Raw genomic sequence first — 27,379 nt, forward strand, 5'->3', positions numbered from 1 at the left:
AAGAAAACCATCAACTACTGAAAATTACTGAGAGGATAAATAGGCTGTGTGATAATTATCATCACTGTCTAAGGTAATTTCTGAGATGCAATATATTCTGTGACTTTGATAGTCTATATAAACACAGCAAATGATGTAATTTATTGGTTGCCACACAGACAAGAAGGCCCGTGGTGTGTGATGACGTGAGGCAGAAAGCAAAGATAATCTAAAGAGACATGGGCCAAAGCAACATAGAGTGTTGAGATAATAAATGCTCTTCTTGAAGAAGACAAATTTGGTACGAGACATAAAATTGTAAGGAAAGAAAAACAAAATCACCCAAGGAAATTGTGATCATCATTAACAAGTGACTCTTCATTAAGGATGCTTGTCTACATACTGGATTCCAGTTCTAACTTGAAGAAGATCCATGATGGATGGAAGATGTTGTGTTTAGACCTAATTAAAATTTTTGAATTTCTATAGGGGAGTGTACACTTTGCTCAAGGTTTCTCTGTGCCCCACTGGAGGTGAAATTTGCCCACTGAAGCACCAATGTCATATATATCTAATAGGGAATGGCAAAAGGAGGCAGATTCAATTGCTTATTTAGCTTTTATCTCAGAATACGATTTCCTTTTCCTTTGTTCAGGTAACTTTTGCTTAGAATGTATACTGAAGTATTTGCTGACTGGTTAAAAATATTAATACACAGCAGGGATATATGCTTATTTAAATATATTATGTAATAAATAATTGATTCATTTTGACCAAATTGAAAACAACTATTTTTATATATCTCACCAACCAAGTTAGCAATTATTGTGCTTGTTTATTTCTTTCTTTCACAATCACTATGAAGTGATAGAAGAATCACTGAACGCAGAATCAATAAGCCTTATTTCTGTTCCCACATTTGTAAAACCTCCAAGTAACCTGGATTGAAATCACTCCAACAGTCTAGATTGCTAAGGTCTTCCACTCTAAAATTCTACGGAGGTTGAATATTATCCTGAAGACACTTTCTTAGTTAGTTCACTGAAAATTCTCTGGTTGTTTTTTAAAAATATAAATGCAAGTACAAAAATGCTGCAACAAGTAATCTAATATTATCATTTTCAGCTATCTAAACCACATTTCTCTTATGAGGAAAAATGTAAGATCAAAATTCCATTAAATTGTTGGGCATTCAAGAGTTAAAAATTACTCTAGTAGAGGGTCTCAAGCTATAGACATCCCCACTCCAGCACGTATATACTTGTATTGATCCCATATAAATAAGATGTGGGAATAACTGGAAAAAACAAAACATTAACACTTTTCAGTACAAAATAATTTTTTCAGTACAAAAATATTTTTCAGTACAAAAAAATAATTAGACGAAGAACTTAGGTTAATGAGATGAAGAGTTTGGAAGTGCATATTGAAATATAGAGACATATTTCTGAAGTGTACACACCCCCAAGCATGGGTCATGAATCTTCTGTTTAATGTGTAAGAACATATCACATGGATAAAAAACATGACAGTTAGAGCTTTGTAAAATAAGTGCTGTTATATGTGGCCTGGACTGATGTTCAAAATAAATACAAGATGAATGTGTTTCCTGGTTCAATGTGATTGCTCAGGCTATGGCTGTAGGTCCACCTCTAACATGCACAGTGTCTGGGGTAGACTCTCCAGTCTGTAGGTACAATCCCACCCTCATCTCCATAGTCATCACTTAGCTACCCCTGGAGCACAGGGTATGCATATCAGCAGTGCACTCTATCCGTGAGAGGACAGAACTGGGGCAGTGCCCTGCAAAGCCTCTGAAGCTGGCTTGCAGCTACATAATCAGAGCAATCTAAGATCCCAGATTTAGAACAGGGATCATGGGCTCCAAGCGGGCATGTCGTTTTAGCTCTTAACAGACTCCTCGCCAAGTAAGGAGGAGTGTAGCCTGAGGAGGGACATAAGGACCTCTAATACTCATTACCCAGAATCTTAAGGTGGCACTGCATGGCTGATTGACCTAAGGATAGACAGCTGATTAAAGATAGGTCTCAATTATTCCAGATTTTCGGGGCACAGGTGTCTAATGGGCACTTCACTGGAGCAAATTTACGTGAGCCCTGTTGCTTAGGTCCTTGGAGCTTATGCTTCCCAAGGATGGCTCACACAATTATTTCTTCAATTCTCTGATCCACCTCAGAATCTTTAACAAAAATGACCTTGATCTAAGGTAGGTAAAATTGGTTTCTAGTACATACACTAAAAAAGGATATAAGCTGCTAATTGCATCTATTATTGCTCTATCTTGGCCCCCCTCTAGAAGTAGGAGGGCTACAACAATAATCAATGATATGCGTAATAAAGAAAAACAATCCCACGTTAAAAGAAATACATGGCCTTCCTAAACATACAAGGTTCTGGAACCTCTTTGATGTTAATATCACTAATGGGCTTTAATGAAGAATAAGAGATTTTGAAATGCTGAGCAATCTGATTCAGACTTTTTAATTAGCCCGACTTGTCTATTATTTATGTAGTAAGGTCACGCTGCAAGATACTTTTACATAATTTTCAATTTACGCGCAAATTTCAGGGTCAAACAATGATCAAATTATGTTTTTCTGTATAAAATGAATATAAATAAGTCTAATCACAGTATAATATTATCTTTGACCCTTTCCACTGAACTCTCTCACATTTGTGAGATACATAAAAATTTAATCTATACTGTATTTTCGGTACAGTATTTCATCAGATCTTCAAAATTTAACAGGTTTACTGTGGACTGAAGATGATTATTGAAACTGGGACTTAAGATAAATATTTAGATGTACTTTGTAATTGTTAACAAATAGTTTAGACACAACAAAGAAAATTTAAAATATTTTTTAACAAAATTTTAAAATCCCCCTGAGTAAAATTTGTAACAACTGTATGATTTGGTTAAATTAATTAATCTTTCTGAGACTCAGATTCCTCATGTGACAAATGAAGATACTGAAGTTCCTATATGAATAATAGAGCTGTATGAACATTAAATGAGATAATGTATGTTAAGTTTTCAGTACATGCTTGACATTTAATAAATGTTCTATTAATGTTATTTTTTCCCATTTTTTCTTGATTCTTAACTACTTGCTCTCTCAGAAGCTTAGTTTCTTTATCTATAAAATGGCTTCTTATAAAATTTAGCTAAGATAAAATATATAAAGCTGGTAAAACTACTTGATTTATAGCTGTTGAAAGTCCTAATTCTCTTTTGCGTTCATCCGAGGCCAAGCATTCTTTCTACAACAAAATGTTGCTTTGAGAAAATATTAATAATATTTTATATTATCATTTACTTTCTAAATAGAGTTAGAAAATGATACCAGTAGTACTAGATAATATTAATTGTTGACTTACAACAGGCTGGGTACTGTTAGGTAAAACATAATATTTAAATTGCTTAATATGTTGCATAAGTTATTTTAAAGACAAGCTCACCAAATAGCACATTATGTCTTAAAGAATAAAGCAGGATGAACATCTTGGGAAAAGATGTACATTTTAAGTGACAAAACATTCAAAAAATGATGGTCTAATTTTCCATAATATACATTAAAATTATTTCAAAACACCTTTGTATCAATAGTGTATTTTACATTTTTAAATATGGGTAGAAAACCATTTTCTAACTTCCATTTTTGGCTGTATGAGATTTTAGTCACCCTATTAAGGCCATCTGAGAGGAAATATCTATGATGTATAATAAAATATTGAAATATATTTTTAATTGCAAGACTCTTCAAAGCCAGAAACGAAATGAATTTAGCCAACTGGAAATTTCTGCTGAAATCAGGAGACAACTTCATTGGCTTAGGGCCTACCCAGGGCAGGGAAATTATTGGAGGCTCCTACACAGAACTGAAACCAATAGGCTTAAACCTGCTGCATTCCAGTAAATGAGAAATAAATCTGTCTCTCAGAAGTGGTGGAAATATATATATATATATATCACCTGCATCTAAAATTTAAATGGAATAACCAATGCTAAACAGAGCCAAGATACTCCTGAGAAAGAAGATCAGAATCAAGAGACTATATACTTCAGATAACAAAACTTATTTAAACATTGTAATAAATAAGATGGTGTGGAATGGTGGTAAAGAGATAGACTAATAGACCATAGGAACATAACAGAAGACCTAGAACTGAGCCTCGTGTGTTTAGAAACTTGATCTTTGGAAGACTTGGCACACAGATCGGAAGGGAAAGAATGGACCAATCATATTTCAGCAATCTTCAGGTTGCATTATGGGTATGTCAAGATTTTGCAAGAGGGGTAAAGGCATATAGTTTTAAGGAAATCAATTTCTATATGTCCATTTTCAAATATTAAGCTTCCTAAAATTGATTGAATTTGAATTGAATATTTCTGGATCTCCTTTGCACACTCTGCCTCATACCCAGACTCCACACTTTGTAGAAGACAGAGCTTTGCATCTTTCCCTCTATTTGACATTCAAAAATATGTATGGGCAAATTGTGGCAGTAGAAATACGACATTTTTAGCTCATTTAAAGTCTCACTTCTTTTACTCTCTGACTATTTTCAAAGAATGATTCACCCAGATGGAAGTTTCATGGAATTGAAGGAAAAAAATTAGTGTGGAACCATTTATCACACAATGTTATTTGCTACCAATGCATTCATAACTAAAAATAAAGCTATGTTTTTAAATTCAGAAAGGTGAAGATATAAGTACAGATATAAATAAGTTTGATATTTTCAAGCTCTCATCAAAGTTGTCTTTGGAAGTTTGATACAAAATAGCAGTGCTCACAGTGAAAGCCAGGGAAGCACGCACATTATAGAAAAATGACAGTACTGATGTACTGTTAGCAGGTACTGGTTAAATGTTCATTCCAACACCTCAGAAAACTGATTCCTTGTAATGACATCGCTCTGCCTGATGAATGAATATGATAGTAGAAGCCACTGTTCAACAGATTGTGTCCAAAATTATGATAGATTAAAAAAAAAATCTATGCTTTAGAGTAAAGAAAATTATGTTACTACTGAGATTATAACAAGCAAATAAAAGCTTGCTGAAATCTGAACACTATTAGACACATATATTTGGATTAATATTGGGAATAGGGTGTATTTATAAATGTTTATATATTTGTATTTACATTTATAATTATATTTTCTGATGTAACTGCTGAATGCCTAAGCTGAAGGGTGTCCTTATTGCTCATATTCATCTCTTTACTTATTTAAAAAATATTTGCTTAAAATTCAACAGCAAAAAACACACAATCTGATCAAAAATGTGCAAACGACTTGAATAGATATTTCTCAAAAGAAGATATACAAATGGCCAATAAGCACGTGAAAAGATGCTCATCATCACTAATGCAAAACTAGGGAAATGCAAATCAAAACCAAAATGAAATACCACCTCATATCCGTTAGGATAGCTACTATAAAAACAAAGACCAAAAAAACAGAAAATAACAGATTTTGGTGAGAATGTAGAGAGAGAAATTGGAATGCTTGTGCACTGTTGGTGGGAATGTAAAATAATGCTTTCACCATGAATAACAGTATGGCGGCCCTCAAAAAATTAAAAATAGAATTACCATATGATCTAGCAATTCTACTTGTGGACGCATACCTAAAAGAATTGAAAGCAATTGAAAGCAGGGACTTGAAGAGATATTTGTACACCCATGTTCACAGCAGCATTATTCACCATAGCCAAAAGGTGGAAACAACCCAAGTGACCACTGACAGATAAATGGATAAACAAAATGTGGTATAAACATACAATGGAATACTATTCAGCCTTAAAAAGGAAAGAAATTCTGATATATGGTACAACACGGATGAACTTGGAGGATATTATGCTAAGTGAAGTAAGCCAGTCACAAAAGGACAAATACTATATGATTCCACTTATATGAGGTACCTGGTATGGTCAAATTCATAGAGATGGAAAGTAGAATGGTGGTTGCCAGGGGCTGGGGGTAGAGGGAAATGAGAAGAATTAAGAGAATTCTAATTAACCATTAAGAAATAAACAACTAAAATGAATCCAGGATATTCCCTCAGTGCAAAGCACAACAGATTAAAAAAGAAAATAAAATGTACCAGTATGTTGTAAAGAAAAAGAAAAAAACCCACAACCTTATGATGAATTTTTTTGATAGAGGACTTGGGAAGAAGAAATAACCAAAATATAAAGCATAATTAATTAAAGTAGACAAAATCTGTATGGTGATGAAGAAGTATGGTTCAAGGACATTTAAATATAAGCACTAAAATATAATGATGGATAATGGAAAATCATGAAGAATACTTAATTTCAGGGTGTTTCTTAAGCTTAATGACAAAGGCAAAACGATAAAGTAAAACCTTGATTAAATTAAATCAAATGGATCAAAATGTTCTCACTGAAAGTATTATAAACAATAAGAAAAGACAATGAAAGAGAGAAAAACATATTTACAACATATCTTATGAAAGCAGGTTTATATAATTCGTCAAGAAGGAGCACATCCAAATCAATACAACAGGGTAAACACCTTCATAGAAATTTTTGGCAAGGAAATGAAGGGGCGACTCTCAAAAGAAGAAATATGAATGACCAATATAACAAGCATACTGGTTAAAAAAGATTTAACCTCATTATTAATCATAGTTGTAATCTAAAACATTATATTATTTCATCTACTAAATTAGGAAAAGTTTCCTTGTAAAAAACTTAATGAAAACCAGTGTTGGTGACGATTTAAAGAAATAGATAAATTAATTTAACTAAACTAAAAAGGGAATCTTGATGGAAGAGGTGGGGGTTTAAGAAAGGTTTAAGGTGTTGAATTATGGAGACAGGGAAAGATGCCCAAACATTGAGCAGGACCAAGCAACAAGCACCTTAACAGACAGGATGTGGAGAAACAGAGCAAAGAACACTGGGTGAAGGGTTTGCCAGTGGAAATGTACATTTTATTTTTATTTTTTTTGTGTGTGTGAGGAGATCAGCCCTGTGCTAACATCTGCCAATCCTCCTCCCTTTTTTGCTGAGGAAGACTGGCCCTGGGCTAACATCCGTGTCCATCTTCCTCCACTTTATATGGGACGCTGCCACAGCATGGCTTGCCAAGCAGTGCGTTGGTGCGCACCTGGGATCCAAACCGGCGTACCCCGGGCCGCCGCAGTGGACCGCGCACACTTAACTGCTTGGGCCACCGGGCTGGCCCCAGAAATGTACATTTTTATGCTCATTCTTAATTGACAATATACATTAAAGTCATAATTTTGTATACTCCTAGGCTGAGAAATTACCTAATAGAAACTTGTGGTGGGTTATTAGTTCTCTAAAAAAATATCCATTCTCTTCCTCTTCCTTAGTTCTGAATAAATGCATTTCCTAGATTTCTTTATGGTTTGACCATACAACAAAATTTTGGCTAGTTACTTATAAGTCTAATTGATGTGCAACAGCTTCAAGGAAACTTTTATTTTATTTTATTTATTTTTGCTGAGGAAGATTCACCCTGCACTAACAATCTGTTGCCAGTCTACTTCTTTTTGCTGAGGAAGATTCACCCTGAGCTAACATTTGTTGCCAATCTTCCTCTTTTTGCGCGTGAGCCACTGGCACAGCATGGCCACTGACGAGTGGTATAGGTCTGCACCCAGGAACCAAACCCAGGCCACTGAAGCAGAGTGTGCCAAATTTAACCACTAAGGCAACCATGCTAGCCCAAGGAAACCTTTTAAAAGACAGCTGGCATGTGGTCTTTGCCTCTTTCCCCACCTTATTTTTTTCCTGCCGGCTGGATGGTAGACATAATGACTGGAGCTAAAGCACCCATCCTGACCTATCAACTCCCCCACGATATTTCATACACCCATCTCCCCCTCTCTATTCCTACTGCAACACTCTAGGTCAAGTCATTACTTTTTACTGACACCATTAGACTAGCCATCTGGTGGAATAATTGACTCATCTGTGTAATATCCTTCAATACTTGTTTGTGGTGGTATTATATTAATATTTGTTGAATGAATACTATTCTAAGAATATATTTTCAATGAGCCAATAGTGGACTTGTTTACCCCTCTCCCTTCGTCTGATGACTCCTCCTCATCCATATGGTCACCAACGCATGTTTGTATAACATGTCCCTGCCATCAGACTACATTTAACTGGTCTGAGGGTGGCCATATGACCTAAGATAGGTCAATTGGAGTCCTCTACCAGAGAATTTAGAAATATAACTAACGGGTTTCTTCAACAGTGTGTTAAGGCTCTTGAATCCTGTGGTGTAGTCAGGTTTTCTGCCTCTGTACGGTGAAGCAGAGAAAGCTAGTTCCACAGAGAGAGGGGACTGAAACACTGCAGAGAGAAGCAGTTAAAAGAGATAAGAAGCACAGAAGGATCACAGCCCAAGTTCCCTCTTTTCAATCTCTGGTGTTAGAACCTTCCTGAAGCTGGACTGTGTTCCTAATCTTGGGTTTCCTGAAATTCCTTGAATCCTTAAGTAAACTCCCTTTATGTTTGATGCTATTGGCAATTAAACCCAATTAACCTAGAGATTTCCCAGAAATTATCAAGAGAATGCATAAAGACCAAAAGACCAAAAGTGAAGAAACCCGTCCACATTTGGTTTCTTTTGTTGAGTTTCTTCCTGACCTTTTAATCAAGAATTTAAACACTATGTTTCCCGACTCCTCTGAGGCAACTTTCCAAACAATTTGTGTGATTCATTTTGTTCAAATCCTCAGAGAATCCTTTCTGTGTTAAACATCCTCATTTCCTCCGAAAAGGAGATCATGTATGCACTGGGTCTAATTTGACCTTGGCATTCACTAGATTTTCAACATACATGAGTTTCCTTCTACTGTCTTGATTATCACGCATCCCAAGGAGGTTTCTATAAAACAATGAAGTTTGTATGCGACTGATCAGTGGGGAAATTAGGTCAATACAACACAGAAGTTGTGTTGCTTCCCACATGATTTTTCCCACTACAATAATGTCTTGTGTTATCAAGGCACAGCAGATGAAAACGAAGTACAGTAACACAGCTGAGCCCAGAGAGCCATGGAGGGAGGCAGGGCTGTTGAGTTTGCATTTCACCCAGTGTTCCTCACTCTGTTTCTCCACATGCTCTCTTTTGGGAGTGCTTATTTGTTGTATGGTTTTTCCAGTCTTTGGTCACTTTTCCCTTGTCTCCATAATTCAATAGCCTTAAAATTTTTTTATACCACCCTTCCATTAAGACTCCTTGCCTCCCACCCAATCCCCCTTTTTAGGTAAAGTAATACATTTACTGAAAAGTTCCTCTATTTATTAGGATTTTTAAATGCTTTAAACTGTGCCAGTATTTTTATTATGGTTGCTTTTGTTTATATTAGTGTTGTATAACTTAGTTACCTGCGCTTATAGTGTCTTGCCCCAACTGTATTTTCTCATAAGCCCTTTTCTTGTGTGATTATTCCAAGTATGAGGTTTTTCAGAAACTCATATATGCCTCTGAGTGTACGTGTGTGTGTGTGTGTGTGTGTGTGTGTGTGTGTGTGTGCGTGCATGTTCCATCAAATATAATAGATAAGAAAATTGGTTTCTGGCCCTGGCTTAATATTTGTGCATCTATAAATACCTGTAGATTTTTAGCAAAACCTATTTCTTTATGTCTGATCCAACTGGATATAAATTTCTTGAGTTCCACATCTACTTATTGTAATTATACTTGTAGCTTCTATATATTATATATATTTGTTTCAGGACTGAAGAGTATATCTTTTAACTATAATGGAAACTGTAATGGAAAATGGAAAACATATATCATGAGTGTAAAATGGAAATCTTATTGATAAACATTAATATTCATTTTGAATAGAAAGTAATTAGTAAAATATAGTTCAGTAAAAATTGAAATGCAATATTGTCACAAATTCTCTATGCAATGATCTTACTGACCCAGATATTAAGTGTGGAAATGTTCATTGTAATTGAAACAAATTTTAATTAGAAATTACATGAACTGAGGATAATGTTAGTATTCAGATTTACAGTAGCCTTCATTCGAACCTAGGGATATTTCAAGAGCTATTTAAGGCTTACTAATATGTATGCTCAAGTAATCACTTTTTTCTTAATATTATGAATGAACCAAGTTATATCATTGTGTTTGTATTATAATCAAGTATAATCACATTAATTACAATATTCAGTTTATCATTATGATATGATTATAATTACATCTTTAAATGTAGAACATTTTGACACTGAAATGCTAATTTTATTGAAAGATAAGTAATATCTGACATTTTCTTGGTATGTAACAAATGGTTGATTTAAATACAATGTTAAAGTAATTAGATCCATGTGTTAAAGTAATTAGATCCATCCATGGCTTTGATTTTTTAATTTAAAATAGTTGATTAAGGATATAATAAACTCAATTACATAGTCTACTGTTTAAAATATGGGTATGGCACCAGGAATAGGAATCTATTCCCTGATTTTACAGGAAACAAAGAACTTCGCTCTAAGGCTTAATGAAGAATAACGTTGTCCATTGACCATGACAATGAGGCCTCTCTCCTGAGGCCTGTCTCAAACCAATCCAATCAATAACACAAAGTGAGGGCTATAGCTGCTGATGACTGGAAGCAGAGGGTTGATGCCACAAGGACTCTCTCCACCTCTTGGTTCTGAATTTTGTTTAGTGTCAACTTTATTCTCCTGACTAGTTTCCCCACAAGTCTGGAGCCAGGGATGCTGGAAGCTCTTTCTTTCTCTTTTATCGAGGTAACATTGGTTTGTAACGTTACATAAATTTCAGATGTACATCATTACATTTTGATTTCTGTATAGGCGACATCATGTTCACCACCCTAAGACTAATTACCATCCATCATCATACACATAGGCACTTTTACACCCTTCGCCCTCCCCTCTGGTAACCACCAATCTAATCTCTATATCTATGTGTTTGTTGTTGTTATCTTCCACATGAGTGAAATCATATGGCATTTTGGCTTTTTCTGTCTGACTTGAAATCAAAATTACAATGAGATATCACCTCATGCCTGTCGGAATGGCTATAATTAAAAAGACAATAAATAACAAGTACTGGAGCGTATGTGGAGAAAAGAGAACCCTCACACACTGCTGGTGGGAATGTAAAAGGTCCAGACACTATGGAAAACAATATGGAGATTCCTCAAAAAATTAAGAATAGAGCTACGATATAATCCAGCTATTCCACTTCTGGGTATTTATCCAAAGAACATGAAAACACAAATTTGAAAAGATATTTGCACTCCTATGTTCACTTCAGCATTATTCGCAATAGCCAAGACTTGGAAACAACCTAGTGCCCATCAATGGATGAATGGATAAAGAAGATGTGGTACATATGTACAATGGAATACTATTCAGTTCTTAACGTATTTAGAGTATTAGAATCTGAAACGTAAACATACTTCTGTCTCACATCTTCAGTTTGAAAAAACCTGCCAAGGATTGATATCTTGGTTGTAATTTCCTGTTGTTCATTAATTAAGCAACCACAATCCTCACAATGTGACCTAAAAGACAACAAATGTATTTGCTTCCAAGGTTACAGTGCTGGACAACCCAATGCCAAATACAACTCTATGTATGTATAGTATGACTCTATAATAGCCCTAACTAAATAATACTCATCTATGTAATCTAGGAAATTGCATGGTGTGTTAGGACTGACTAGATGATACGACAATTGAAAAATAACAGCCAAATCTCAAAACACCATATTTTTTGTCACCCACTATACATATGTAAAACAAGTTAGCAGAGGAACTTTGTTCTACAAATTTAGGGGAGCAGGCAGATGTAGACACACCATCTGGAAAATGAGGCGTCCTCTGCCACAGCAGCAGAAGGGAGACTTGGAGGGCTGTACACCAGCTTAAAATGCTTCGCCCTGGGAGTGACACTTGTTACTTCCTTGCGGCACATTGGTCAGATCTTCTTCACACGGATCCATTTACCCAAAAGGGACTGGGACACATGGGGAAAAAATGGGTATCTTACAAATAGTAAATATCTCTACCACATACAATAGGTTTAAAAAGTTTATAGTATTTGTTTATAAATCAATGAATTGATATCTTCCCTGTTGATGAAGAATCAACATTTTTGGATAAATAAAAATCAGTTACCTTTCTTTGACTGAAAAGTCAGAATGATTAACTTTTGCATCAATATATGGTATATATTTAGTAAAATATGCGTTTATATACTTGATTGATATGTAATTTGGAAGAGGAAATAGAATCAAGATATATATTATAGCAAAATATAAACATGACAATATATTTTGTTGATAAAAGATATTTGCAGAAATTTAAAGTGGCTACTACAAATAAGTCTATTTTTTCACTTGAGAACCATTGAGTTTTCCACCCAGCCAATAGATAAAGTTTAATTTCAAGTAGCGGGTTTAATTTAAAGACATGAATTAGCTTTGTATAAAGAGAACATTTAACAAATTATGTCAATTCTTGGCAGAAAATTTTAGCTTTAGTTACAAAAGCTGCATTGCAGTTTACAAAGAAACCTAGAATAAAAATAGTCAAACAGAATTAGATAAAGAAACTGCTGCGACCTGGATCCGGTTCAAGTTCTAGAACATTCGTACATAAGGTTTCTTTTCTTTTCCCTCCCTCCCTTTATTGAAAAATTTTCTGAACCCAAAATAAATTAACTCTGTAACAATGCAGTTCAGTAGAATATTAAAATTTTTAAAATAGGATTTACAATGTTTTAAAGGATTCCAACTAGTATGACTAGAACACTCCACTGTTAGGAACACTCATAGATCTGATATTACTTGTTTTCTTTCAGGAGCATTTGAAAGCATCAATAAACTAGATATGGCAGGTGTTGTGTGACTGCTTTGCCCTTAGGGTATTCATCATGATTTTAGTAGCAGTCTACGCTGTTATGTCTAAATACGGCTAAGTTTCTGTGCCATTAAGCATCAATAAGGAAATCACCCTGGCTGGTGCTATTTAGTGCAACCTCTGCGTGCCTCAATTTTCCAGGGTTGTACTGAGGATTAAATCAAATATGATTGTGATGACGATGATGATAATCATATCTAACATTTATTGAGTAGTTACCATTAAGAGATAGTGTTCAAAGCTCTTAGCACATATTAACTTGTTAAATCCTCACAATTACCCTATTAGGTAGGTTCTATTTTTATGGTCATAAAGAAACTGAGGCACAGAGTTGATAAGTACTTATTCAAGGTCACACAGCAAATAAGTGGCAGGGTCAGGATTTAAACCTAGGAAGTGTGAATCTAGATTCTGCTTGTTTAACACCTGTGCTGTGAGAAGATCCCCAGCACAGAGCAGGCATTTCTGATGACAAAGCTCTGCATGATGAAGCCCATCGTATCTCCCTACCCTTAGTCCCTTCTGCTCCAGCAACGTGCTCCCCTCCTAGTAAATGTGCCTCAATGGTCCTGAGGCCTGGAGTGCTCCTCCCTGAGATGTTTGCATGGTTGCCTCTTCTTTCACTTAAGCCTTTGCTCACCTTTGTTCAATATTCCAAGAGACTATTTCTGACCACTCTAATCAGGGTAATAATTCTCCATCACTGTTTCTCGCTATACCATTCATAACACCTATCACCACATGATATAATCTTACATCTAACTTCATTTATTATCTGCATCTGCCACCAGAATGTAAGTCAAGGCAGGCAGGAACTTATTCTGTTCTGAATTTTCACACAGATAACAAGACTTGAATAAGTGTATTCTATTAATCCATGTCTGTCTGTCCATCCATCCATTCATCCATCCATATACCCATTCATCCACCATTTAGCCACTTTTACAATATACAGTACTACATATTATCTAGCTATTAGTTCTTAAAAATAAAAGTCTCTTTTATGGGGCTGGCCCCGTGGTGTAGTGCTTAAGTTTGGCATGCTCCGCTTTGGTGGCCTGGGGTTCACGGGTTTGGTTCCTGGGTGTGGACCTACACCACTCATCCAGCCATGCTGTGCTGGTGACCCACATACAAAACAGAGGAAGATTGGCACAGATGTTAGCTCAGAGCACATCTTCCTTACCAAAAATAAATAAATAAGTAAAATAAAAATAAAAGCCTCTTTTAATTATTTCATTAGGGTGAGATGTTTCATTATTACTATTTTTTTCTACTCACTACCATATTCTTTTTTTCCTCTTTTGAACACTTACTTAAAAAAAAAACTGTAAGAGATCTAAATGCAACACTTGGCATGCTCATACGTTGAGCAGAAATACAGCTTTTCATCTAAACTAAGTGAAGAAGGTAAGTTTTGAAGTCAAATTCTACAGGGTTCTGTTTATAGATTTATGTAGCCATGAGCTTTATGTAGAGCAATCACTGTTTTGTGATCTCCCAAGTTCAATTTGAATCCAGACTGATGCTGCGCTGAAATCATTATCATCAAGCTACTATTTTCACTCCAGAACAATTACTGTTTAAAGGACACTTAGGAGTCATACATACAATTTTTAAGAGGAAAAAAATGAAAGTGGTTATAATAAAAAAGAAAGTCTTTTCAGATTATGTGTGAAGACAATGTACTAGACATCTAAAATTATAATGATGCTGGCTTCTCTCATTTTATTCCCAAGGTATTTCCTTCCTTTCACATTTAGGATTATTTGAGGAGCATGATGTATTTTGCTCTGTATGAATTTAGAGAGAGACAGAGTAGCTACTATGCTACTGTCTACTTAGAAGATTTTATTGACTTCTGGAAGCATTTTATATTCCCTAAATTATTGCTTCCTTTTCTCTGAACTGAAAACTGGTCACCATTCAACTGGATCTTCTAGATTTTTCAGTGGGAAAGGCAACATCTTATACATTTATTGGCTCCCACCCTGAGGTACCAGGTTTACCAGTGTCTTGGAGACAGTTCACAGAGCAATCCTAGAAATATAAGACACAGGGGTGTCACATGGGGAAGGAGAGGAAATGCTGGGAGTCAAGAAAGGAGCATTGAAAGGGGAAACGGAAAATCAATAAAGCCAAATACTGTGTAACACACTCATTTCAGCCCTGCTCTGAGGAGATGTGCACAGTAAGTTGCACAGAGCTTTCCACAGCCTAGGCAATCGATAAATGTTTGCTGAACATGTGAACAGAACAGAACCAGGTCTTAAGCATTGATATAAAAAGTATTGTGCTTAAAACAATGTCAAGTTTTTGCTGTTGTTGTTCCTTTATACTTTTGGCCAACAAATATTCAGTGATTACTATATTCCATGTATTCTTCAAAGCACTTTGTACCAAGTAAATGATTTAATCTTCTTAAGAGCTCTATGAGATGGAAGCAGTATTATTACCATTTTATAGCTGAGAAAAAGGAGACAAAGGAAGGTTATATAATTTGCCTAAAACCACAGAGCAGATAGCAAGTGGGTAAGCTAGGATTTGCACACAATGGTCTTATTGCAGAACTGGGCTTCCAACCACTGATATAAATGCTACTTAGTATTAATAGTAAACTCAATAAGTATCAGCTGGATTATTGTACTTAATAAATGATTGCACATAATAAATAATATTCTGACTGAAAATTCAATAACTATTTAAACTTAGAATTATACTTTTATGATTGTAATGATGAAATATTCCATTCTTTTCTTTTTTTTTTTTTGCTGAGGAAAACCAGCTCTGAGCTAACATCTATTGCCAAGCCTCCTCCTTTTTTTTCCCCCAAAGCCCCAGTAGATAGTTGTATGTCATAGTTGCACATCCTTCTAGTTGCTGTATGTGGGACGCGGCCTCAGCATGGCCAGAGAAGCAGTGCGTCAGTGTGTGCCTGGGATCTGAACCCAGGCCGCCAGGAGCGGAGCGCGCGCACTCAACCACTAAGCCACGGGGCCGGCCCCAATTGCATTCTTTTCTATATGAATTTTCTTCCTACTTCTCTGTTCTATAGAATGGTGGTTGCATTTTATAAGATTTTTGTACAAACCACTTTTAAATCAACTTGAACTTAAAAAGAGGAGATATAAAATACATAATCCATCACTTATTTTTCTATGAATAAGCTACTTGCTTCCTTGTTAATTTGTCCAAAATGGAGATATGCTTCTTAATGTGAGCCTGGATAGACCAAAGAATATGCCTATTCTTTTGCTTTATTTTTCTTTTTAGAAAAATACAATAAATTTGATAACAAAGATATCACCATGATGTATTCAGAATGCAAAGAAATAAAAAAGAATATGTCTTGTTTCACGTTGGTCATGTACTAAATATTATCTAATAAATTGAGTTGTAAGTTTTTGAACAGAAAGTAAAAAAACATGAAGCTCAAATAGTTTTCTTATTTGCAGGTAAAGCAGATAGCACCAAATATATATATCTCACATATATCCTCTATCTTCTTCCACTTTCACTCTTAACCATTTTAAACTTTGTTCTCAATTATTCTGAAATTTTAAAAATATGCATAGTTCCCAGAGCTGTCAGATAGTCCCAGGAAAATCTCAGAGACTGTCTATCATGATCCTGTCATTTTGCAAATGAGGAAACTGAGACTCTAAAATGACATGACCAAAGTTAGATGATTAGGGTCAAACCCCTGAAAAGGGTTATAAGTCTGTAGAAGCTGTATCAATCTATAAAAAATATGGTGACTTGCTTTTTGAGATTTCTTGGCTCCATGCCCCTCCTCCACGTTGATGTGAGTCTTCTTCTTCTTTCATCTGTCCCCAGTCTACTCAATTTTGATTCCACTCCCAGTAGTGTTTTTGTTTGATCATTTTTTGTTTTGTTTTATTCATTTATTGGCTCAGGAAGATTGGCCTTGAGCTAACATCTGTTGCCAATCTTCTTCTTTTTTGCTTGAGGAAGATTGTCCCTGAGCTAACGTCTGTGCCAGTCTTCCTCTATTTTGTACATGAGACTCCACCACAGCATGGCTTGATGAGCAGTGTGTAGGTCTGTGCCCAGGATCCAAACCTTTCAACCTCGGGCGCCGAAGCAGAACACGTGAACTTAACCACTATGCCACCGGGCTGGCCCTTGTTTTGTTTTGTTTTTTTTTAATGCAGGCTGCTGTCCTGTGAAGGAGTCTTGGTAGATCCATTTTGAGAGTGCATGGCATCTAGATTGCTCCAGCCCCATAGACCTTACCCCAGACCCCTTGGACCCACTTATTCTCTAAGTGGGTAAAACCCCTCCCAGTTTTAGCTGCCATTATCAAACTGCCTGACTGCATTTTCCAGTGAATCTCTGTGTGCTGTTCCATGATTCTCCTGACTTCTCTTTCACAGACATAAATACTACACAGGTCTTGTGGCTATTGGCAGTTTGTCCCCATTAGCCTGTATATTGGTTTTTTGGGGATGTATCTTCACTTAATTTTGTTGCACATGTTTGTTTTCCATGGCTCATTGACTTTGGTAACTAGGTGCTCTGACTCTTTTGATGTGAGGACTTGGGAAAATCCAAAAGCTGTTCTGCCACCACCACCACCATCACCACTACCATCTTTCCAGAATTCTCCCTCATTTCTTTTTTCTTTTTAACAGTTTTATTGATTTATAATTTATAATTTACATACCATTAAGTTCACCCATATAAAGCTTACAATTTAGTGGTGTTAATATACTTATGGAGTTGTGCAACAATCACCAATCAATTTTCATGACCCCATAAAGAAACCCCATATTCGTTAGCAGTCACCCCCCACCCCCAATTCCTTCAGCTCTAAGTAACTACTAATCTACTACTATCTCTACACATCTGCCTATTCTGGAGATTTCCTATAAATAGTATCATACAATACATGGTCTTTTGTGATCAGCAGGATGTGACTGAGAAATAAATATTAAGTCATTTTTAATTTCCTCATCTCAAATGGGAAACAGCAGCAATTCCATGACAGATTTTATGGTGACCTCTTTGCATATGATTTGAAGTTGGTTTCCTCATGCAGGGCAATAAAACATTTGAGAATTAATAAGAATGCTGATAATTGTAATAATAAAATGTAAAACATAAATTTTACTATGTGCCAAGACTATTCTAAGCACTTCATATATATTAACATATTTAATATTCACATATTTAATATGATGGAAGTACTATTATTATCAACCCCGTTTTATTGATGAGGAAACTAAGGAAAGGCGAAATAAAAACACTCACTCGAGCTAGTCAGTGGCAGAGCCAGATTCACACTCAGGTAGTTTGACTCAAGACTCCTTGTTCTTAATCACTATTTTATAGTGACTCTCTGATTTTTAGGTGTTTTGTCAAATACGATTCTCTTCTTCTCAGTAGGCTATAGTAGAAAACAACTTAGGGTAACTCATACTCTAAGCTCCTCCTCATCACCCATATTTCGTAGCACTCATATTTTATTGGCATATAATTTAAAATTAAGAAGGAAAAAATCATTATCTTTTAGCTCCATACACAATCTTTCAAAATTTCTCATAATGCTTTTCTTTTGCTTTCTATCTATCTTAACTAAAATATAATTTTAAAATCATTATTTGTAGCAAGCTGGGCTATTAAAAACCAATGGCTATTTTTCCTAAATATATTTGATATACAATTGACCATATTTAACTATAATTGACCACAATTTGCCTTTTTATTTTGACGACATAGAAAAAACTATAGACTTAAAAGTAGTTTATCACTAAATATATTAAAATATTACTCAGTAAACTGAGCGTTGGATTGAGTTGAACAAAATTAATTATAATCATGTAAATTCTCACAGGGTTTTAAGATAAGGAGGGGGGAGAAACATTGCAAAGTCCTACACGAAACCTGGCAATGTTGGAATAATAACTCTCAGTTTTCTTCTGTCCTGAATCAACCCACCTAGGAATCATTCGGCTTCCCCTGAGAAGAAAGGAATCTCTCTTGTCTAATGAAAGCTTCTTTCTTTCTAAAAGCTTAGAAAAAAGTTTTGAAGAATTTTTCCTTTTTAAGTTGCCAGAATCATTTCTAGATTGAGTGGCTATCTATAAGAGAAATTTAGCATATGACGAGGAAAGGTACTAGAAAAGAGTTGAAGAAGCACATTCTCACTTCTAAAATACCTTCTCATGATTTTATGTTCAGAACCCCATTTTCTGTTGTCCAGGCACCCTCTCCCAAACATCTCCAAGATCAAATACTGTCTCCTCCTTGACATTGATACTTGGAGCTCTGTGCTCCCTGGACCATCTGGGATGCAAGAATGCTGACTCGATGTAACATATATAAGGTGGCTGAGTAGCATCCACCTTTCCTGGAAACAAAGTGGAGAAAATAAAACTCTAAAGGATTAACTTCTAAGCAGAATCCTTTGAAGCAGCCCTGGTAATAAAAAGAGCAGATGCTGTAACATCATCAAAAACCAAAGTCACATTTTTGAACCGCCTCAGTGAAGTGATATTTTAATATAAGAGCAATGATATGATTAAATAGCATTCAAGTTTAGCTCTCCATCTTAGGGGCTTGCCTCCAAGTGACTCAGTGTAGAAAATCACAGAAGGCATATCTTGCATTGGCAGTATATATCACACAGTACCATTTTGGAAATCAGATGGAATAATTCCTCAGAAGGAACCCGGCCAGTTGTGAAATAGTACAAATGTATTTATAATTATTTTTGACATTTTCTGGGTAATTTTGTAGAGAATATCGAAGTATAGTCAAACTTCAAATTTAGAAGCAGGATAAATGACAGCAATTCTTTTAAGTTACTGTTCACTTGCTAGAGTAGCATTTTAAATCCCCTAAGCATAGCTCTCAACTCAAGTTCTGCTTGAATTGTACCTGGTTGAACCTATTTCTCACATATTCACTAACTGCCAGCTTTCTATCCCTTTTTTACTGGGTCGTATTTATTAATTTATATTAGACAAATGTATATAAATATTAGGCTTACACTTTAAATTGTGTTGAAAAATAAATTCAAAGGAGAACGCTTCTACATGTGGAATGGGGATGGTATGGAAGAAAGAGAGAAATTACTTGTGCATTTGAAGGATGGAGAAGCTATTATCTCCTAACTAGTAACTGTAAGTTCAACAATTATACAATCATCTCTTGCAATCGATTTTTAAGTATATACAAAATACATAATAGCAGAACATTTTGAAAGGTAAAATGGCTAGATTATAAATGTGCTTCCAAATGGATGCGCTTTCCAGAAACTCACCAGTCTCGCAATTTTCAAATTCAATGTCATCAATTGCAGCTCCTCCTCCTAGATCCCTTGTTCTGATACCTTGAAATATAACTTCAAAATTCCTTAGCTTTCCTAGCAGGATGACAGCCTTTTGCCAATGGCCACCAGAGTTCTGCTGGCTTTCTTGCCATACTTTTGATAGTCCTTTCTCTGTCTGAAAGCAAAGAAATTTGCATTAGGGAAATCATTAAACACAAAAGAAGAAGAAGAAAACAACAACCATTTAGAACAGAAACATTTGATCAGTGAAAACTGATTCAAGAAAAATTGGAATTCTGATCATTTTCATGTCGTGCTTTATCTCATCAAAACAAAGGCATATTATTCTTCTAAAGTATTTCTCGAAAGCAATACTAGCAGAAGTAGCAATAAACTTGTCTTGTATTTTCAGAGTCACCATTATTAGAAAGTGTTCTACTCAGTTAAATCCACCTCTCCTTGCATGTACACAAAATTCCCCATATCTGATGGGATCTGAACAGTTTACAGAAGCCCTGGGTTTATAGCTCTGAATACCCCTCGCCACCTCCTATTCATATTTTGTAATTATTGAGTTTGCCTCTTTCTTTAAAGAGCTGGAATAACTTACATAAGGAAAGAAGAGAGAGATGAAAGGAGGAGTATGTGTGAGAAATCACTTATCCCTAATGGATATAATAAAGGATTGTGGAGTGAATTGAGCACGGAGGGAAAGTGCTAATTTCTAAATTCAGTCCAATTTCAAAAATTCTATTATTCTATTATTTTGACTATTAAAAAATTCTCTTATAATATGATTAATATATGTGCATCAACTATATTTCTATACTAAATTCTTCAATTGCAAAGGAAAATTTAATTTTTCTAAAAAAACTTATGTAAATATCTCCTCTGAATGGCTGAGGTTGGTCTACCAGTAGTACAGTATTATAATATATGAATAGTCCCAGTACAACATAACATGACATGATGTATAACATAATCCTAATGACCAAATAAAAATGACACCTACAGTAAGACAAAATATAAGCCATTTGAGCACAAGGACAAGGCTTAGATTGTACACATTGTTCTTTGCTATTCCGGGCCTAGGTCCTCCTGAGAATTAGATGTTTTAATAAATCATGATGATGGATACACAGCAAGAAAGGTAAATAAATAAATATAGCATTATGTTTATGGTTAGCCCCAAATAATTAATATCTCAGGGTGCAGTATTGTGTTTTCATGATGAATTCAGAAGAAAAACTTTGTCTCTGAAACTCGTAATCAAATCAGTAGAATAGAGGGAGGTATGTAGTGGAATGGCATCCAGAAAATCAAGTAAGATGTTCCAACAGATTTATAGCATACAACTGTGAAATACATAATCTAAAGATATTTCTTTAAATATAGGTTAAAGAAAAAAAAAACAAATGTTTGAAGAGGGGATCCAAAGGAGTTACACATTCATAGGTTCATGCTTTTAGGGAACTAATATTAATAAATATGGCTGATGTCTTGTTCTGCTGAGGGAGGCACAGATAATCAAGTGGTTCTTCCTCTGCTGAATTACAGAGAGAAAGTGCTACTTTGTATCAGTTAATCTAAGATTAACTTTGCAAAACAACTAATAGTATATAGATAGATCTTTGAACATCCTTTCCAAAACAACAACAGCAACAAACCTTACACTCAGAGATTCATGTAACGTCTGCATTGAAGGGTATGGGAAATTCACGCCTAATTAATGGAGTTTCATATTTCTCTGATCACTAAAGAAGAGAAGCCTTTTTCAAGGTTAGTCTTTGACGCTCAGTGATGTCTTAGTGACTTGAAATCAAAGGAACGATTAGTTAAATTAAAGAGTAAAGTAGAGAGCATCTGTCTGACACATAGCAATATAACAGGCATGGATATAGACAAAGTCTGTCTTAATTTACACACTTAATTCACTTTGTTAATTTTTCCTATTCATCTGCTTCTGCAGTTTATAAAGCCGCTCATTAACTGTGTCAAGCCTCCAAAGAGTTTTCAACAAATACCATCAAAGAAGGTTGTGTGATCACTCTAATCAATAAAATGAGAACCATTTCTTAAATCTTACAACTGGGCTTCTAATAAAAAGCAGATTTGAATAATAAATTCATTGTGATTTTATTTGTAGGAAAAGAAAATGAGGGTGAATTCTTTTGTAAACCAACCATGGATCAACCTAATGATGGGTTACTGTAGAATATCACTCTAATATATTTGCTATTGTTCCACTTTGGATATAACATGTCAAATCTTATCTCCATAATTATCAAAAGTATTCATCCAAATGTGCGATGGAGATTTATTTATTTATTGACTTGTCCATCCAGTCGTTCATTTGTTTAGCAAACATTTGATGCTCATATAGTGCCACATACTACGTTAGACACCAGGAATAAAGAGGTAAAAATAAAGGGAGCCTACCCTGTGATGGTAATAATTATGAGAGTCATAAAAGTAAATTATAATAAAATTCCTATGGAAATATAAAACAGAGCAACTTTTTAAAAAGTTGTTATATATCAATCCCCCAATTTTAGCTCCACATACATTGTTGCTTTATTTGTTTACTTAATATTCTGATTTAAATTCTTTCAAAATTGAGAAAGAGAAAAATATCTCACTTCCAACTCATGCCTTTGCCACCACCAAAGCATATCTCTTGTATTCATGTGGACATTAAATTCAAGAACCCAAGGCAATAAACATACAAAAAGTGATTAACCACAATAGTAATAGTAAAAAATAGACATTAACACAAGAATGGTTAAATTATAGAAATTGAAAAAACACTGTCTTCTTGTAATTTAACCTTTTACCCAACATTGAATTGATTTCCCATGTATTGTGCATATTGATCCTTTATCGCATATTTGTTTTGGCAATGTGTTTGTCTTCGTAATTTAGGACAGTCTTTCCCTTCTGGGTCATGTAAAGAAAAACAATAAGAAATACTAAAAAGATAAAGCCACTTCAAGTTGTAGACATATATACATTTTTATTTTTTTAATTTTTATTTATTGTAGTAACATTGGTTTATAACATTGTATAAATTTCAGATGCACATCATTATACTTCTATTTCTGCATAGATTACATCATGTTCAGCACCCAAATACTAATTACAACCCATCACCACACACATGTGCCGAATTATCCCTTTCGCCCTTTCCCCTCTGGTAACCACCAATCCAATATCTGTCTCTATGTGTTTGTTTGTTGTTGTTATTATCTACTACTTAATGAGGGAGATCATATGGTATTTGACTTTCTCCCTCTGACTTATTTCACTTTGCATAATACCCTCAATGTCTAATATGGTTCTAAATCAATGTAAATGAAATAATTAAGGCATAAATATTATAAATGCGGGAGAGTAAAGACGTGTAAAGTGAAGTAAATTTTCTACATTTGAGTTGATTAAGTCTTAATGTTGCATTTTAATAGGTCACTTTTCATCCTCAATAATTTTTTGTTCTTTTGGCTTTCTCATACATTGATTCTTCCAAATGAATCTTAGAACAATTTAATGAATAACTGAAATATTTAAACATCGAAGTATTTTACCCTGAGATATCATTTATCTTTCGACTTGTTCAGGTCTCTTTTTATACCACTTGCTAAAATTTTATAGTTTTTTTAAAATAAATAAGTTACATACTTATTATAAAATTTATTTCTAGATATATTGCAATGCTTGTTACAATGGTGAATAAGATACTTCATTATTCTTTTCTGACTATTGATAATATAAAGAAATAATCAGATTGTCAGGATGGTGAACTAGCAATGGCTGGTGGATCCCTCACCCATTATTGATCCCGAAAAACTACAGAAACTACTGGGAAGGATGGCTTTGAGGAATAGCAAATGAAAACAAAGAAAGAAAGAAAGAAGCAGAAACTGAGAAACACCTGGAAGTCTATAGTTGTCTTGAACACCACTACCTTGAGTGGGGGGTGTGGCACTTTGGAGAAAGGGCAGCTGGAAATAGCAACAAGAATGTAGGTGGTAGGAGAGCTCCTGTACAGTCATCTTTCTTCCCCCTTGCTTGGAACAATGACTTCCAGACTATACAGAAATCACTAACTCAATTTCAGGCTGTAATATCTGTGAGATGTCAAGGCAGTTAAAAACCTTACTTAAGTGAAGAGGTGATGAGTCAACACTTCCTACCCAAGTCCCCTTAAAATTCTCAGGGACATGAATGATAATCTACAGAGTTTGCCGCCTACACTGGTGCTTCCCAATATTTAAATGCTCAAATAAGAACTCAAAAGAGAAAAGACACTGCCTAGTGGCAACTAATGGAAATGATCAATAGTTGTTCTGTGGGCCTCTCTGCCATGAGGCTCACCCTTCACATTTCCTTAAACTCACCTGACGGACACAGGCAAAGGGCTGGCCTTCTACTTTTTCCTAAATTGCCAGAGAGAGCAGGTCACACTACTATGGATGCATGAGTTCACAGGCCAAACTAAGATCTAAGAGGCCAAATAATTGTTAAAAGATGACAATAAACTGAACAACATATAACATCTAAAGCAGAATTTTAAAAACAGATGGAATCAGAGTTTTAAAAGGCTTCAGGCATATACTTAAGAATACAAGCAAAGGTATAGCAATATAAAGTAAAAAGAAGAAACCATAAAAGTAACTAAATAGAAATATTAGGTATAAAAAATATAATATATTGCATAAAGAACTAAATAGGTGTAAAAAAAAAAAGCAGGATGGTTACAAGTGAAGAATGAATTAATGAGTGGAAAGATCAGATTTTGAAACCCTCAGAAGGAGCAGGAAAAATGAAAAGAGTAGAAAATATAAAAGAAAATCTAGAGGATATTTTAAGGATATAAATAGAAAGGCCTACATATATATGAAAGGAATTCTAGAAAGATTAACAAAAGGAGAAGTGAAAATATTTGAAAAAATAATAAAATGATATTTCAGAAGTAAGAAAAGACTGAAAGAGATAATAGAATGACAAAAAAGATAGAAAGACAAAGGCACTTATGTATATTATAGTAAAATTTAAGAACATCAAAGAAAAAAAAGTTAAAAGCTTCCAGAAAAAGAAAAGGTCTAGAACTCGATGGATATCAGACTTCTTCATAGCAACCCCGGATACAAGAAGACAATAAACTAATACCTTGCATGTGTTAAAGGAAATTAACTTTGAACCTTGAATTCTATATCCAGTGATATTGTCATTCAAATATAAGGGCATAATAAAATTATTATCAGGTACACAAGACCTCAAATTTTGACATAAAAAATACCTTATCATAAATACTGGAGAAGGTGTTAAAATAAGAAAAGAAACCTAAGAGAATTCTGTAAGAGATATAGAGAGTAATAGTAGTCTTAAAATATAAAAGCTGAGTAAAAAGAATAGAGAAAGTTATAACAAATAATCCAGAACTAAAAATATAGACAATGTTAACATCATCAGTTCTTAGAGTAGTGGAAAGGAGCATAGGAGAAAGGAAAAGAGGGAAATAAAATTGTCATGAGAGCATTATAAATTGCTTGTCTAGTTAAGGAGAAGAAATTAATTTTGGTAAATAAACATCAGTATGGATTTTAAGTTAAAGGCAAAAACCATCATAAAAACAAAAATCAAATGTAAAACTTGAAAAAATATGAAACAGAATAGCAGTAATAGGCCTTACCATAAGCAACAATAGAAATATAAATAGGTTAAAGACTAATAATTAGAACATAAAAATAACTCCCAAAGTCAATAGAAAAATGACAGAAAACCAGAAAAAAAAGTGTAAGAGATATGCACAAACATTTTACATAAGGAGAAACTTAAAAAGAGCAAAAAGCATGTAAGGAGATGCTCAGACTTACCAGCAATCAGGCAACAGGTGGATGGACAGGTAAAATGTGATGAGTACACGCCACAGAGCATTTTGCAGCAGTAGGAAATAATCAACTGGACATATATATCAAAATAAAGATGGATGTTTAAGATGCAGATTGAGGGGAAAAAGTAATGAACAGAAAGCAAGTTATGACACACTCAAAACAACAGCACACATTTTGAAATACAGACAATAAATAAATTAAAAATAGACAAAACTATCAATTATTATATACTTATATTGTCCTTGGCTAATGTACTGGGCTCTAAATAGTTTTACTAATTTTTCAGTTTATGGTATTAGGATTTCTAATTAGACAATCATATTGTCTTTTTATTACATGGGTTTTATTTGTTCCCTGCTTTTATCTATTTCCTCCTTGGTGAGGAGGAAAGGGACATTCTTATTTAACTGGTAGTGAGTTTCAGTAATCCAAGAAGAAAAAAAATCTTGGATGGATGATGGTGATGGTTGCACGACCATGTGAATGTAATAAATGCCACTGAACTGTGCACTTAAAACCATTAAGATGATAAATTTTATGTTATGTATTTTTATTGTAATTCAATTTTTTAAATCACTTTAAGGACTCCTGTTGAGATATATTTAAAAGCAGAAAGAAAAGTGTTCTTAAAAAGAAGTTAACAATGATAAAGGGGTCAATTCTGCAAGAAGATGTACAATTCTTAACGTGTATGTGCCTAACAACAGAGCATCAAACTACATGAGGCAAAACCTAATAGAACTGCAGGGAGAAATAGATGAATTCACTATCGTACTTGGAGATTTCAACATCCCCTGTCAGATGGACAGATAGAGCAGGCAGAAAATCAGTAAGGACATAGTTGACTCAACACCATCAGTCAACTGGCTATAATTGACATCTATAGACTACTTCATCCAACAACAGCAGAATACACATTCTTCTCAAGCTCACATGGAACATTCACCAAGACAGACAACGTTCTGTGCCATAAAACACACCTTAACAAATTGAAAAGAATAGAAATCATGTAATGTCTGCTTTCGGACCACAGTGGAATTAAACTAGAAATCAGTTAACAGAAAGATAACTGGAAAATCCCCAAATACACGAAGATTAAACAGCATACTTCTTAATTATACATGTCAAAGAAGAAATCTCAAGAGAAATTTTAAAATATTTTGAACTAAATGAAAATGAAAGCAAAACATTAAAATTTGTACAATATAGTGAAAGTAGTGCTTACAGGGAAACGTATAACCCTGAATGCATATATTACAGAAGA

At 34.6% G+C, this 27,379-nt stretch overlaps 1 protein-coding gene across 6 annotated transcripts in view; it reads right to left on the reverse strand.

Annotated features, from left to right (window-relative positions):
• Positions 1-27,379, reverse strand: part of MALRD1 (MAM and LDL receptor class A domain containing 1) — an 846,741-nt gene that overhangs the window by 208,431 nt on the left and 610,931 nt on the right. For all 6 annotated transcript variants that reach the window (XM_087420773.1, XM_087420775.1, XM_087420776.1 and 3 more), the window contains one exon: positions 20,216-20,399. In XM_087420773.1, the coding sequence (XP_087276899.1) occupies positions 20,216-20,399 (184 nt within the window). The remainder of the gene's footprint in view (positions 1-20,215; positions 20,400-27,379) is intronic.

Source organism: Ceratotherium simum, chromosome 32, assembly GCF_057802395.1.
Source record: "Ceratotherium simum simum isolate JZ-2026a chromosome 32, ASM5780239v1, whole genome shotgun sequence".
NCBI lineage: Eukaryota > Metazoa > Chordata > Mammalia > Perissodactyla > Rhinocerotidae > Ceratotherium > Ceratotherium simum.